A 15,563-nucleotide genomic window follows, 5' to 3' on the forward strand; every position below is an offset into this window, starting at 1 on the left:
CAACAGGGTTATATTGACACTCAAGATACATAATATAGGACAAGCGAGTTGAAGCAATAGTTTTACGTCACATCTTGACGTCTTCTGGAGGTAGTTTGATGAAGTATATGATCTACTGTTTCCTGCTTTTCCAGTGCACGGAAGGCAAACTCGTCTCTTGGTAATGGGAAGGAGTGAAATGCCTATTTTTAGTGGGTATACCCGCATTTAGAAAATCTGCATATACACAATCATTTTGGTAACTTAAGGAAGAGTGTTGGTGACAGCACCCACATCCCTGGCTGTCCCAGGATCAGCACCTTGGACAGCGACCATGGCAAACTTATGTACAAAATGCAAAAAATGATCAACCTGAAAACAGGGCCATGTATTGATAGTCTCAAACCTTTACCACAGCTGATTGAAATATTCTTTTAGATTATTGAAATTCTCTGTTGTCCATGGTCTGTTTGTCTTCCAGGAGCAGGACACAAATAGTCACCTTAACTAGAGCTCTTGCTGATGCCCCTGTTAGAAAAATAAAAGGACAAGAGAGAAAAGTATCTCAAAAAAACATACAGTAGTTCTATCTTTTTGTGTGCAGGTCTCATAATTTCCAAACTACTCAAGTTGTGTAGCTTTCTCCTTGTGAGAGTTAGCTGTGCTTTAATACTATTGAAATATATCTTTCATGCTATTTTGTCAAATTGTATTCAGTTTATGGCATTTTCATCTCCGGCTTATTCTCCTAACAATCAGACTGCATTCATACTCAGGTGGAACATTCATGATCAAAGACCTATTACAGAGAGATGGTTTATTTGTGTTTGTTAAAGTCAAGCCGGAGGGGCTGGCCCATGAATTTACATTACAGGACTGTGACGGGTAGTGAGCTAGTCAAGTGTCTTGTTGAAGTATCTTCACATATGGACTTTTCATTTTTCTGGAGGCTATAATCATTGTACTGATGGGCTATTCCAGGCTTATGATTAGTTTGGATAGCTGTGGGTTTGCCTTTAAACAACAGCTACTTAAGCTGTTTTCCAAAGTTTAGAAATAAAAATGTTTTGCCTCTTAGATAATACACTTGTCTTGAGGTAGAAAATAACAGACTCAGTGGAGGAGATGTCTCCATTCTTTACCTTCATATTTCTTACAGCATATCAGGACATTTATACATTCATTATACAAATGTTTACAACTGTACTGTTTGTTCATGTTTTTTCTAGTAAATATGACATGAATGTACTATAAACCTGTATACAAGGACGCTGCTCAGCCTTTGATTCTAATTTTGCCCAGTGGTCACTTGAATATTGCAGCAAAGAAATTCCACTGTGGACAAAAAAGCATTTTTCCCCTGTTGACAGGACGCCTTGAACTGCAAACAAGGTTAGTTATTACTCTTTCTATAATGAATTTTTGATCCATAGAGGTTTTGTATTTATGAAACTTTCCTTGAGCAAAGAAAGGCAAAAAAAAAGTCTACATGTAGCCTACCTCTAATAAAACAGTTTTAAGTGATTTTTGATGCATTTAACATCACAGAGGTACTTTGCGCAGCTTATGTAGGCATAAACAATTTTTTATTTGAGCAAATGTCACATATTTGATGTTCTTTATCCTCAAATACAGTTAGAAAGCTGCCTGATAACCGTGACTTTATGAACCCATATATGAATCTCTCCTGAGCCTAAAGCAAGGTGACATCATGAAGAACTTAAAGACACTTAACCATGTCTATGTGTTTCATAACAGCCCAGATTGTGCCTGAAATTTGCTATATATGGTGTTGGGAGACTCTGTGACAAACAGACTATCCAGCTTCCTGAAATTGTTTAGATAGTTTTCCAGTATGTCCTCGGCCTTGTGCTTCACTGGGAACACACATGTCCTGTTGCAGCCAATCCAAAAAAGGGATGTCTCTGGAAAAAAGGCAAAACACTGGCTAAATAGTAGACCCAGGAATGCCTGCTTGGATATTTTTCTCAGAAGTTAAATACATAAAAACTTTAACATTGGTTATTATCCAGTGATCCTTACTTTCAGTGTCCATGGCTGACGCTGAAAGCTCAGCAGTCCCATTTTTTGTGAGCGTATACAATGTGTCTCTGTGGATATGGCTGCACAGAATATGATACACATTTACTATCAGTCTGTTAGTCTTTGGCTCTTCTGTCGCTCTCTATTCCCAGTCACATCTTCTTCGGGGGAAGATGCTTGACTAGTAGCTTGCTGTTGCTTCCTTTACATAATCATGTCAGCAGTGTTTTGTGATTGATCGGGCCAAGATTCTTGCTGACTAATCCAAAAAATCAAATCGTGAGAGCTTTGATAATTGAATAATCATGGTGGTCTCAAATGGGATTTGGTTTTTGTTGCTTTTAACTGTGGCATTTAATTCCAAAGCTGAATAATTTTTTTTAATTGGCAGGACAAAAGCCATCCCTTTGGGTTTGGTATCTTCTAGGGAGCGTGAATCGTTGAATGAATCATTAGCTGCAAGTCTAGTCAAGTGTGAACCCCTCAGAAATGTGTGTGAACGTGAGAGTAGGATTCATATAGTGTGTATATGTAGCATCGTGCCTTTATTAGATTTGGTTTGATCTCCAGGAGTGTTAACCTTTGTCAGCCTTTTTATGCCTCTGTGTACATGTCAGCAGATGTGGGAGCATTTACAGCAAAACAAACAGTGTGTGACCCAGTCTGCTTGTTTAAAAGGAAAGTGAACAGAAACAGTGAAGTGACAGGCACTGATAAACAGCTACAGTGAGACAATAACAAAGGAGAGAAAAGTAGAATAAATACATTATACGTCAGGCTTCAATGACATTTAATCGGCAGCAGATAGTTTCTTAAGGGCCTTGAGGAGAATCCATGTCTGTAGAGTGTCAGGTGCAACAAGTGTGACAAAGTCTTAAGTATGTAGCTATGATTTAAAGGTATATTCAAATACATAGATACTAACCTCAAAGGATGGGTTCGTCCAAAAAATAAAATTCAGTTATGGAAAAGTTGGGTGAAGTTTTGAAGTACACAAAACATTTCTGTAGCGTCACAGCAAAACAGGGTTGCAGCATTTTCCTTAACAACTGAAGTAGATGGGGACTTGTTTTAAAATGAAAAAAGTAAAATGGCTCCATACAGCTCATCTGGCGTAATCCAAGTGTCCGGAAGCACCAAGATCTCAATTTGATCTGAAAAGATGCTATTCACAATTTCGATGTGTGGTCCAGCTTGTGCACCCACTTCAGACGGGGTGAAACGCTTTTACTTGTATTTATACTTTACTTGTATTTTACTCTCATATTTACCTCTTTTCATTTTTTAACTCCCTTTAATATTTTCTCAGCACCAGCACATATTTAATCATATGTCACTGCCAATTAGCATGAAAACATTTACCTAATTATAGTTTATCCTTTGGGGGTACTGTGAATATCAGCACAAATTTCATGGCGATAATCTGTTAATTAGTGTTTATGACAGTTAGCTGTGGACCAAAGTGTTGTTGCAACATTAGGACTGAGGGGCCTGTTGATAGTAAATCTTTCTTCACATCTTATCACCGGGATATTTATCTAAAATATTAAAAAATTTGACATGAACAAACCTGTTGCGTGACCAAATGACCTTACAGGAGGAAAGTATGTCGCCATCAGAGAACCTTATCTTCTCAATGTGCAGTTCTGTCGCCCAGATGAAAAAAATAAACCTCCATAACAGCCGGGTCACTTTCTCCCATAATTAGTTGCTGTTTCTTAGTAGTGCCTACTCAGCACTTCAAAAAAAAGTATTTCAAAAATATTTTTTAGTCTCACACAAATGTTCTGCCAGACTCTGAAAAGGGGCTGGACTTTCTGTAAGGCTCGTGCCTCGGCTAGGTTTGTTGATTCTCACTTATTGGTTTAGAAATGACCTACAAACCTCTGATGGGTGTGTTTGGAGGCAAATGCTGCTTGTAGACGTGTCTTGTCCTAACTAGCTCAAATACCTCCTCAAGTGCCTTTTATTTAAACATGTGCCAAAAGAGTGCAAACATCGCTGAATGGATGAGGAATGAAAGTATTTGTCGTAACTCTGCAGCATTCCTTCGACAAAAGAGAGATTATCTCAACATACAGAGAGGCATTTGCAAGGAGCCCTCTGGCAAAGAGTTTTGTCGACATTTTTGTGCTCCTGTATCACTCGTTCACTCCTTCACTCACTCTCTCTTACTTGCTCTAAGACTAAGTACTATGTTTAGTTTAAATTTAGGAAGCTCAGGCAAAAGGCCGCATGCATCTCAGACGTCTCTGACAATCTCTTGACAGAGTAATTGCGGGAAGCTTTTCATGCCTTTTGAGTTTGTCTGCTCTCACTGGCCATCTGCTTTGCGCACCCCACCCCCACCTCTGCCTCCTACCTGCAAGATAAATGTACACGCCTATTACATTAGTTTAAATAAAGTAGAGAGAGGAAAAACCTATTTGCACCCTTTTTAAAGTAGAGTTCAACATGTGAAGGGAAGCTGTGGAAAATTAGACAACCCTCTAAGAAGGTGTTTTATGCGTAACTGTGCTGTTAAAAAGTAATTTTACTAAAAGATAATCTTGGTGATTGAGCATAGCAGCAGTTTTAAGTGTGAGATTTATGTCCACAGCACCTTGTATAGTCACTTCACTCGTCTCTACTGTCAAGAAAACCATTATAATGCCCATAACCACAACCTTCATCCATTCATACCCTGCTCTCATGCTGCAGACACGGCTAAAATATGTGCACACTTGTATCTCGCCATGAACTTTGTGTGACAGAGAAAGAAATGCAAACCGGTTACCTCCACTCTTGCCATGGCAACGGACGCGACAAGAAAAGCGATCCTGTACCTGTGTATCTGTCTCCCTAATGGTCTGTGTGTTAGTGTAACAAGATCTGTAAAAACTCCCCTCAATGACATTTTAGATCCCCCACTGTAACTGACCTGGGCTGGGGAGTCACAAGTAGGATTTAGGTGAGTACTCAGCCTTCTCTCAGGTTCCTGTTCCCCTTTTCTTAATGAATTCAACCATAAGAAGACTTGAGATGAGGCCCCTTTTTTCCATATGGCCAGGAGATTATTTACTCTTGTCGGAGCCGCATGCACAAAATCTCATTAATGCAAAAATCATACTTTTCCCCACATCATACATGCTTATAAAACCTCTCAAAACAGATGTCCTTACTCATGTTTTTGATTTGACATACCAAATGAGATTCTATGTTGTGTTTACTCTTTCCTTTTGGGATGAAAAGCTCTCATTGAGAATGCTGTGGGGTGACTGCTGAAGTGTCCTGCATTATAGCACCTTGCAGCTTCACTGTTGGACTGCACCACTCGGACTACTCCTAACTCTCCTATTCCCTCTGCTGGGAAAGGCAGATATTACACACCCTAAACAGAGCACAAAGCATCAACTCCAGTAATTACTTTTATTTTTAAGTATCATCTCTGCAATTAGAGCCTGAGATGACCCACGTTGTGTTCTGGCTTCCTTCCAGTCTGCTGCTTTCTCTGGGAAGGCCCGGTCTAGGTGAGAGCCTCGCTGACACCCCTCCGTATGAAATATCAATGCGAATGACTCACTCCCCAAGTTCGGTGTCAATCATCATCGCAAATGCCAAACCCATTATCACCAAATCTTTTCAAGAAGTTGTTTTGTCCATATGGTGGCAGGAGCAGCAGGCTTTGTGGACAAAGATTTTCACAGCAGCATTCAGGGCTTTTGAAGAAGCTTGTTTTCCCTCAGGGTGAGGGGGACAAGATTTTCAATTTACCTTTTATAAATGACCTTGTAAACATTCATTTCTCAATTTTTGGTTACACACACTTAATTTTCAGTTTATCTGCTGTGTGTATCTGAGTGAGTGAGGGTGAAAACTTGTATTCAACCTCATAAAGATAGATAGTGCCTGTGCTCAGTGCAGCAGTCATACAAACATGAATAAACATACAGTATTTATATTTCCAACCAACCACCTCCAAGAATATTGAGTTCAGTTGGCAGTCTTTTCTATCATTTGCACCAGTCACATGAATAGGCTTTACCTTTTTTCTTTTGGCTACAGCCTCCTGAAGATGTGACAAAAGATTGTTGTGACAAGTGCTGCACACTCCAGTAGAGGACTAGTTTATCTCCTGGTCGCTTGTGTCGACCGTTTCGATATAAGCCAGCCTACTTTGCTTTTTGTGTTTCTGTTTTCGTTTTCCTTTTTTGTATTGAATAGCACAACAGGCAAGTTCATTATGCGTGTGACTCATCCCACTAGCCCACACCCCCTCCCCATCTGCTGCTGTGCGCTGGAAAGGAGAGGGAACCGCCATTGATCACTTCTTCCCTCACACATGCACGCACACACCCCACCTTCAACGTCACTATCGATCGACATGTTTAATGTTTTTGTGGGGAATAGCTGGCATTTCCTTTTGTGTCATTTTACATCTGTTCCCCACCATTTGCTGACATTAGAATAAATCACAGAACAAGAATTAAAAAAAAAAAAAGTAAAGCAGAATCCAACCAGTTTTTCAAACAATCTCAGACTGTACAGTCAGTGCAGGGCTGTGATTTTCAGTCAGGAAGTATAGAAGGAAATATGCCTGGGCAGGAGATGTTTTCTGCTTTCCAAGTGTTAATTCATGAACACAGCTGAGTTTACAGCTAACTGACTAACAGCTAAGACGCAGGATGGTTGGCAGGTATTGGATTTTTCCTTGATAAAACATTTTCCCACTCCCTCCCTCTCAGGATATGATTAATAAATAGTGTTAAACAATTAGTACATGCTTGTAAATCGCTATAACAGTGACATACAAATGCAAAGTATTTTCCGAAGTAGCTATTGACACATTTATTAATATGCTCATTCATTCATTCATTCATTCATTCAGTTACGCGAGCATATATCTAGTGGTATTTATGTTTATGTTTATGTTTTAAGAATAAATTAACCAAATGATATCTGTGGTAACCAAAGGATTGTAATAACAGTTTTGTGTTTTATTTGAAAGAATTTTCAGAAAAACAGTTTAAAAAAAATTTTGAAAAATATTAATAGTTTTCATTTCTGTCATCGAAAAAAATAATCATTTTAAATGCACAGAATGTAATTTCAAAACAAAACAAAAGTAAGTAGTGTGGGATCATGAGAGTCGCTGTCTTTTGGTGTTAGACAGTTTAATTCAGGTTATGTTTAGTCTTATTATCAGACTTCTTTCTTCACTCTCTAGCTCCCCCTCTTGGAGGTTAAAGCAAAAGGCGACCAAATGAAACGCACCGTTGCCTTCAACAAAACTACCAATCCAAGCGCCAGAATACATGTTAGCTAGGTACGTTTCTGCAAAACAACGGACCAAAAAACCAAACTGAACGTCTTTATGTTGCAAATTTAGGTTAGGTTGAATTTTTTTCATTTCTCTCTTGTGACAATGCTGTGCTTATGCTCTGGTTAGGTTTCTGAACAAAAAAATAAATGGTTAGGGTTAGGAAATAATCATGGTTTAGCTGAAAATACCTACTTTGGTCGCCACGATCACAGATGGACTTCCCGTGGAAAAATAGCCGGTTTTGACACCACAAAAATGGCTTGAAATTTACCCAGATGTTCTTAAAAATATCCAGTAATGTGACTCGAACTGTGGTTGGCCATTTGGCAGCCTCGTTGGCTTTGTCATAACACCAGAAAACTACAGCAATGTTTTGGTGGCATGCATCAAAAAGTCTCTTCATCACTGTTACCAAACGTAGCATTATGTGCCAGCAAAACCAACATGAAAAACCAAATTCTTCATCTTTGTTACGTATATAGTATGATAGTATAAACAGGCTAAACCTCCCTTCACAGAAGAACATGACTGGTTGTGACATCTGTGACATGTTCAGTGCGTTATGATTGCATTAGCCAATAATATTGCATATTCTCTATTTTAAGAAAGATAAATCTCCACCATTGATTAATCAGAGCAGCACATTTTTGTTAGTAGTATAAGTTGAGGCAAACACCACAGTCAGTCTCAGTCAGGACGGGATGAGTAAAGAAAAAACTCACCCCTGCAGTGTTTAGGATCAAAATTGTCCTCTTTAACGGGTGACTGTGGGCCAAGTGTGTCCATGGTTTCTCCTAGTGATGTTGCCAGTGCTCATGCCACATTCTTGTCATATGGGTTATATATATATATGACCTTTAGTTAATCAGGTACTCCCATGGAATCTTATGAATTGATAAAGGTCAGTAGAGATGGAATAATGGTATTGATGAGAAAGATTCCCATGTCAACGACTTGCGTGTGTTAACGTCATGAAGACAGTTGTATGAAAATAGAGTTTGTCATATGAGGATTAAAATACAGTGCATTAAAGCGATAACGTCACATCCATTAACTTTTCTGTCACATTGAAAGATGGTCTTTGGCTGATGTGAGGCGTCCATATTTGTTAAATTTTCAGGCGATTCCTTTAAAGCAAGTGCCAAGTCAAATATATTAGAGTTTCTCAGTCATAATTCTGACTTGGAACTTGAAACGAACGCTATATAAAAGTTTGAATATCATAAATACACGTGAACCTCCACTTACAAATATCCTTGCTCAAACGCTGGGGTTTATCAGAGCTTTGTCCTTTTGCTGATGGAAATTAAACTCGGAGCCATCAGAGTGAATCAAAGTTCCGTTAAGTTTGGGGCCGTAAAATCAAAAGAATGAGCAAAAGGAGCCAAAATGCTCTGTAGAGCAAAGGGAGTCAGGTGATAATACTGTGGGTTTGTGACTGAAAGCAGCATATTTCACATTACACGTAGTTTGATCCACTATTAATATGAAATCATTGATTAGATCAGCTTCAACTGATTTGAATTATTGATGCTTAGTTCTGATGAAATCTGGAGGCATTAAGACCAAGACCAAAGATTTCTTTTTTATGTGGTTGTGGTGACTGACGGCTAAATAATGGTTAAGTTGGTCTACAGAAACACTGCTGTGGGATTTCAACATTAAACAGAAACAGATAACATTTGCTAGAACATGCAAGACATTAAAGATCATTTCATTTCATTTCATATCATATCATATAATGATTTAACTGATGCTGGTGCTCCCATGTTTATCTTGTGTCCCTTTTTTTCAGATGAACTGTTCCTACAATATATTTTTTATGTATCACATTATAGTAAAATGCAATGGGAAGAACAAAATAACATCATGAAAAGAGCTTAAGGAGGATCTTTAACCTTCCTGTTTGCTTCTTATACAGGATGTGGTAACACGTTGTGAGAAACATCATTAATAAATGGTCAATTTATAATTAATTAAACTTTAATGAATAGTTACACATTTTAACAACATTTTTTTATAGTGGCAACAGACAACTTTTCCCCCGTAGCCTTCCTAAGTGATATTGTTGGCGCCGCTGTTGCGAAGACAACTGCAGTTAGATAATTTCCATTTTCCTCAGTCACAAATAACAGCAATACAGGACAAAACAAGAGTTTATTCAATCATTTAATCCATAAATAAATAAATAATACAGTCATAGAAAGGTTTATAAGGAATCGATCTAAATGCTGATGGTTATATTATTCTATAGCCATTATGTACATTGTGCAATCACTATTTACTTATATAATTAAGTACTGTGTAAATGCAAGGCAAAAACTAAATATGACTGTGAAAAAAAGTGCAATCATCCAAGATTTTTAATTGAATTATAATCATCAATCTTCCATTATTGAAGTGCAAAGACCACCCTTTAATCAGTTCAATCTACTTATATTGAGGAAGTAAATTTTGAATTAATTTCAGCTTTAATATAGTACTTGTAATTAAGAGATAAGACAGATTCGGACACATCAGGTTTATATGACACTTATAAGTGCATCATTGTGACTCTACTTAACAATTTGCAGTAATTTTCATGTATTAACTCTTTTTTTTTTTTTTGGCCATATGTGTGCAATTGTAACTTTACGTGAAAAATTAGACCTTCCCCGTTTCTCTCAGTCGCCTATACAAGCCTGTGGACGATTTGTTTAGGTTATTTAATGCTGCTGGACTGTGGATGTCTGTTGGACTCTGTTGGAGAGCAACAGTAGCTATCGTTCGTTGAGAAATGGAGTCTGCTAACATAAACTAACGACCGGCTTCCAGCACAACACAGACGTTCCAGAGAACCCCTTTAAAACACTTAAAACACTGAAAAATTAACATTGTAAGTAAAAGATGATGATGATGATGATTAATAGTGTATATGGAGTCGTGGTGTGAGAAGAATGTGTTGTTTTCTTGCTTTCTCACATGTAGGTGGTCCTGGACATGACATTTGGAGGTGGTGGTCATACCAAAGCCATACTGAATACGGTTCCTGAAGTCACAGTGCTGGCCCTAGACCGAGATCCTACAGCCATTTCTCTGGCTGAGCAGCTAGCCAAGGAACACTCGTAAGTGATTTATTGAAAAATATCAACAACTTAAAGCTTATGTTATAAGCTGTCTAGACAAATGTTTATACTATATAATGTTTTGGCCATACATTTTTATGGTCTCAGCTGACAGCTTGACCATTTTGAGCAATGTTTGGTTTGTGGTCATTATTTCTTAAAACATACCGTAGGTGTGATATAGTATTGCAGTTCTCCTTGTATTTCTCACTTCTTGCCGGAACCCCGATCAAATACTGCTCGCCAAGATACAGCCCCTGAGTTTCACCATCCAATCAAATCCATTTCTCCTTCTTAACTTAAAGCTTTTCTCCCCCCACGCAAAGCTGGTGGGCCCGGCATGTCATTTGTCAGAGTAAGGGCCCACGCCTGCAGTGTGAGGGAGATGCTGCCTCCCACGGAGGATCTATAAGAAATGAGGGGGGGGGTGAGTACAGCCCAGAGAAGTTAAGAAGTCGAGCGGGAGAGAAAAAAAAGGAAAAGAAAACATGAGAGTGAGAGAACAGGGAGACACGAGGACACAATGCCAGGGTGAGAGGGAGGGTGTGTGTGCATCAGCAAGGCGCGGGTGGATGAAAATGAGATGTTCCTAAGACCATGGCGTGGGAAGGAATCCTTTTACGTAGATTCTGGGGAAACCTCTCTCAAGGGAATCTGCCAGAGCAATGTGCCTGTGAGCAGGGAATGACAATTAAGAGAGAGAGAGAATGAGAACACTGTATTCTGTCAGCAGCAATATACCCCTGCTGTAAACTCTTCCACGCCTACTCGTGATGCAAGTTGAGAGAAGCTAGAGAAATCTAGCAATTAACCAATATTATTGGAAGCCTGAGTAAAAGACCCTGGCAGCCTACGCAGTGCATGAGAGGATTTTCTCTCTCCTCTGTGCTCCCATGTCTTGAGGAAAGTATAACCTCGATGCAAACTGTTGAGTGTTGGTGTGAATCTGAACCCAGTTTCACAGGACACAAAGAGTCATTTCACCCCCGAACGTTTTATTAAAAAGCATCAGGCTTATGAAAGTTACTCTCTGTTCCCTCAAAGACATTCATCCATCTCTTCAATGAGATTTGTCTTCCGCATGTGGAGCCTCGCTGTTCTCTGCTTTTCACCATTCTTGTTGTTGCTATGACTTCCCTTCGCCTTCGAAGCTGATGTTATAAATGTTATAAATCTAAAAAGAAACCAAGATTTATTGAAAAGCAAAGTCAGGCAACACTGGATTTACATGTGTGCACATAGAGTCACACACAGACCGATGTGATATAAGATTAACTGTTTGCATGCACTGTGTTAATGTTACACCAAGTGACATGTTGGTTATCACAACAAGATAATAGAAACTAAATATTTTGGTTACTTTATTTTGTTTTCAATAATGTTGTCACTTACTGTGACTGTACAGTTTGTCCCAAGGCTGTAACTCTTCTGGTTCAGTTGAATCTTTATTTTGCATTCTTGTATTACGTGTTTTCTTGTGTTTTGTATTGTTTCGTTTACTGTGGGCGTTTGTTTTATCCTGATATAATAGAAGTTGACAAATCTTTAATTCAGAGATCAGTCCACATAGTGAGGATGTAATGAAAATGTTATAAATGATTTGGGCACTTGGCTGACAATCTAACATGGCATTCTGAATAAACTCTCATTTCCTTTAGTTTCATCCAGCCTGGCATTGTGTTCACATTATCCTGAAAAAGAGGGGTTTTTTTTCGCTCAGTTTTGTCCTAACCAATTATTAGCAAGCGATATAGTAGCCGTCCCATCAGTGTAATTTTCAGCCATCAATTCACCAATTTAAAAGTTATATCTGCGGGTCTACTTGGAACAGCTTGTATGGTCTCATCAATAGCACTGTTTTTTTGGCGCTACTGGATGCTATAGATGTAGCTAGGAGCTAGCTATGTAGGAAGGAGACCACAGCATTCTTAGTGGGGATTCAGACCAAAAACAGCCCTATGGTAAAATGCAAGGGGCTGCGTTGGTGCGGGCTTGTTGTTTAAGGTCCTGACGGGATTTGAAATATGATCCAGTTCCACTTGTAGTAACAGATTATGTATTTAAATTCTCAGAGATCAGATGTCAGAACACTGCAAAACCATACGTAATTCTCAAAGACAGGATTTTAAAACCCTAGAAAGGTATTGCAGTGGCAAATACAGTATGTTAGCTTTATTTATGACAATAGTAATGTTAATGGAAAAATTACATTGTAAGTGGGTTATTGTCCAGTGTAAATGGGGTAAAGGTAATCCATCAGGAATGTGCACTTGTATTTATGTGACTGGCCAATGAAGTGCCTTGCCAAATGAGATGAGCAAGATTGTTGGTGGAATCTTTTTTTTTTTTTATGGCAACAAAACAAAGCAAAGTGTAACATCTTTGCATTGTCCAGTAGAACACACAATTCAGCCGTTCTCTCAGTTCTATCTAGTTGATTAATAACCTCAATCAGTCAATCAATCAGTCAACAATCAATCAATCAATCACCCATCACAAACATCCAGGGAATTGTAGATTTCCATATTTGGAAACTTTCCTCATCTGTGAAGCAACATTTTCAAACAAGGTTTTGAACCAGGAAATAAGATGATAATAAATAACAGCAGGGGAGCATTTAACAGTCATTTCCAAGAGATGATGGCAAAGCCACCAACGAGTTATTTTCCTGTCACTTTAATTGTGAATAAATAATTCACAGGGAGGTTTTTTATAACCTTCCTTAGGTCAACTGGGGTAGCACAAAGTGAAATTTTGAATAAAACACATTTATAAAGACAAAGCTGTTTGTTGGTTCTGTGTTTGTAGCCTTTATCTTTTTTTTTTCTTCACTGGACTGTAGATATTTTCATCACTGCTCCCCTGCTGAAAGCAATCAATCAGCATCTTGTCTCAGGCTTCAGTGACGCAGGTAAAGGAACTGAGCAGGTCAACACAAGGGAATATTTCAGGCTTGATTTGTGAAGAGGCAGCATCGTGTTGAACGAGCATGCGCTCAGACTGAGGCTGCTGTGAAGGTTCCCTGATGTCCTCACTGAGTGTTCTCTTATTTCACAAGAACAAGTGAATGCAAGGAAATATATTTGGTGAGGGGATAGTTTGTCAGGAACTACTTAAATGTAGACAAAATGTTATGTTTCATGCAAATTGAACAATGTCTTAATGATGCTTGATGATTCATTATTGACTTTTGTTTGACAAAAATACATTTAACACAAGGTCACCAACTAGAAATCTGAAAGCTCCAGGAACATTTCATTGTCTATCGTAATGACACTCAAAAAGTAATTTTGTTTTTTACTTATCCCTTATAATCCATATACATTTTATAACTGGTTTGATGCAAAGGATTGTTAACAATGTAGATATTCTAATAAAATATATATGATTTGTATTTTTGAGAATGATACATTTTTTTTCACTTAATTCAGTAAAGTTAATATCAAATGGATCATTAATGTCTCCTTGGTTTATAACGCTTTGCAATTTTGCATCTTTCAAACCTTGTAGTATCTGTTGAGTGCTTTGGCAGGTTCAAATGAGTTGTGGGAAATTGTGTGCACCCTTTGACTCTGCACAGTTGAATAACTTTTTGCAGGATATTTAACAATTGTTGATACATTTCCATGTAATGATGAACAACAGATAATATCATTTTTTGCCTGTGATAAAGATGTAGAACTAGAGCACATAAGAGAAATTGTTTGATAAAAAAAAGATCCAGATAAAGTAAAAAAAAATAGATTGATGGACTTACCGCAATACGATAGAACTGTCGTCATTTGGTGTGTTTGCTTCATGAATCACTGAAATGTGCACATACAAAAAACATAACACGTTCTAAATAAGACAGGACAGTTCAATGCAAGATACATTTTAGAGGCGGCATGATTGCAGAGAAAATGGAATTGGAAGACACGATTAGACAAAATTTTCACAAGGCAGTGTAACTCGACACAAAGAACTGTCTGCACAAGGTGAAAATGTTTCAACTTGAGATTAAGAAAAAAGCATTAGTCAAAGGTTTTATGAATCATCCCCATAAATGTCCAGATAGGAGAGAAACAAAGTGAGAGACTGAAGAGAAATAACCCTTCAGTGTTTAGGACAAATCAACATGGACTGCACAACTGTCCAGCATTCAGATTTGTACAAATTACGCATGTGAGGATGATGATGACGCCAATGCAAGTGCCAGTAGTTTTGCTAATATTGGGTGATAAAATAAAGATTTTAGTTGATCTTAACCTGGTGTTAGCGCCCTATGAGCTAAGGCATCACCAAAGTTATTACAGTTGATCCTGATGGGAACTTAACCACCTTGACTACATTTCATGGCAATCTATACAGAAGTTGAGACATGTCACACAAAACCACAAATATCAACTTCATAGTTGCCTTAGAGGAAAAGTCATCAAAGTCATCCTTTTATCTGTGCCAGTTTTCATGGACATCGATGAAAGAATTGTCAGGTCATTTCAAATGGTAATAATCAAAATAGTTTAACGGTGAGCCAACGACCGATGAACTGCCATCCCCGCTAGTGTGGCTAAGTAATATCAGTTGAACTTTATTTAAACTTATAACTTATAGTTTTACCTGGTATGTGGTGTCTTCACTTAAAAAGATGGTACAGCCCAATGGGAAATAAAGACTATTGCTCTGCGTTACTGTTCACTCACACTAGTATTATCAGCACTGGATTTTAATGTTTGTCACTGGCTTGTCACATATCCTGTGATTCAGTCTGCAAAGCTTTGTAGTATCTCAGATAAAATCATATTCAGTGTGAGGTTGATCCATTGAGATGCCAGAATAAAAAAAATTTGCATGATGTCAATGTTGTGGGGTGCTACGACTATAAATAGCTCAGATCTCTTAAGCAATTATGAGCCCACACTTGGACCTCAGCACATACACCACTGAAACTTGTCCTCTTTAATAATATAAGACCTTACATAAGGCATTTATATCTCCAACTCTGTGTCTAAGCCACATAAAGAAGTTAATAATTTAGAAATGTTATGTAACTGTTTTGCATATTTTCAAATCCTTCAGTGGCTTACAAAAACATGTAGAAGAAGTCGCAGTGTGTAGTGGAATCACCTGCGTGTGGGCGGACGCACAGACTTCAG

The 15,563-nt window shown here is 38.2% G+C and overlaps 1 protein-coding gene across 2 annotated transcripts in view; it reads left to right on the forward strand.

Moving 5' to 3' along the window:
• Positions 1–15,563, forward strand: part of mettl15 (methyltransferase 15, mitochondrial 12S rRNA N4-cytidine) — a 46,400-nt gene that overhangs the window by 18,809 nt on the left and 12,028 nt on the right. For both annotated transcript variants that reach the window (XM_073464477.1, XM_073464479.1), the window contains exon 3: positions 10,292–10,428. In XM_073464477.1, coding sequence (XP_073320578.1) covers positions 10,292–10,428 — 137 coding nt within the window. The remainder of the gene's footprint in view (positions 1–10,291; positions 10,429–15,563) is intronic.

This window comes from Pagrus major, chromosome 4 (genome assembly GCF_040436345.1).
Source record: "Pagrus major chromosome 4, Pma_NU_1.0".
Taxonomy (NCBI): Eukaryota; Metazoa; Chordata; class Actinopteri; order Spariformes; family Sparidae; genus Pagrus; species Pagrus major.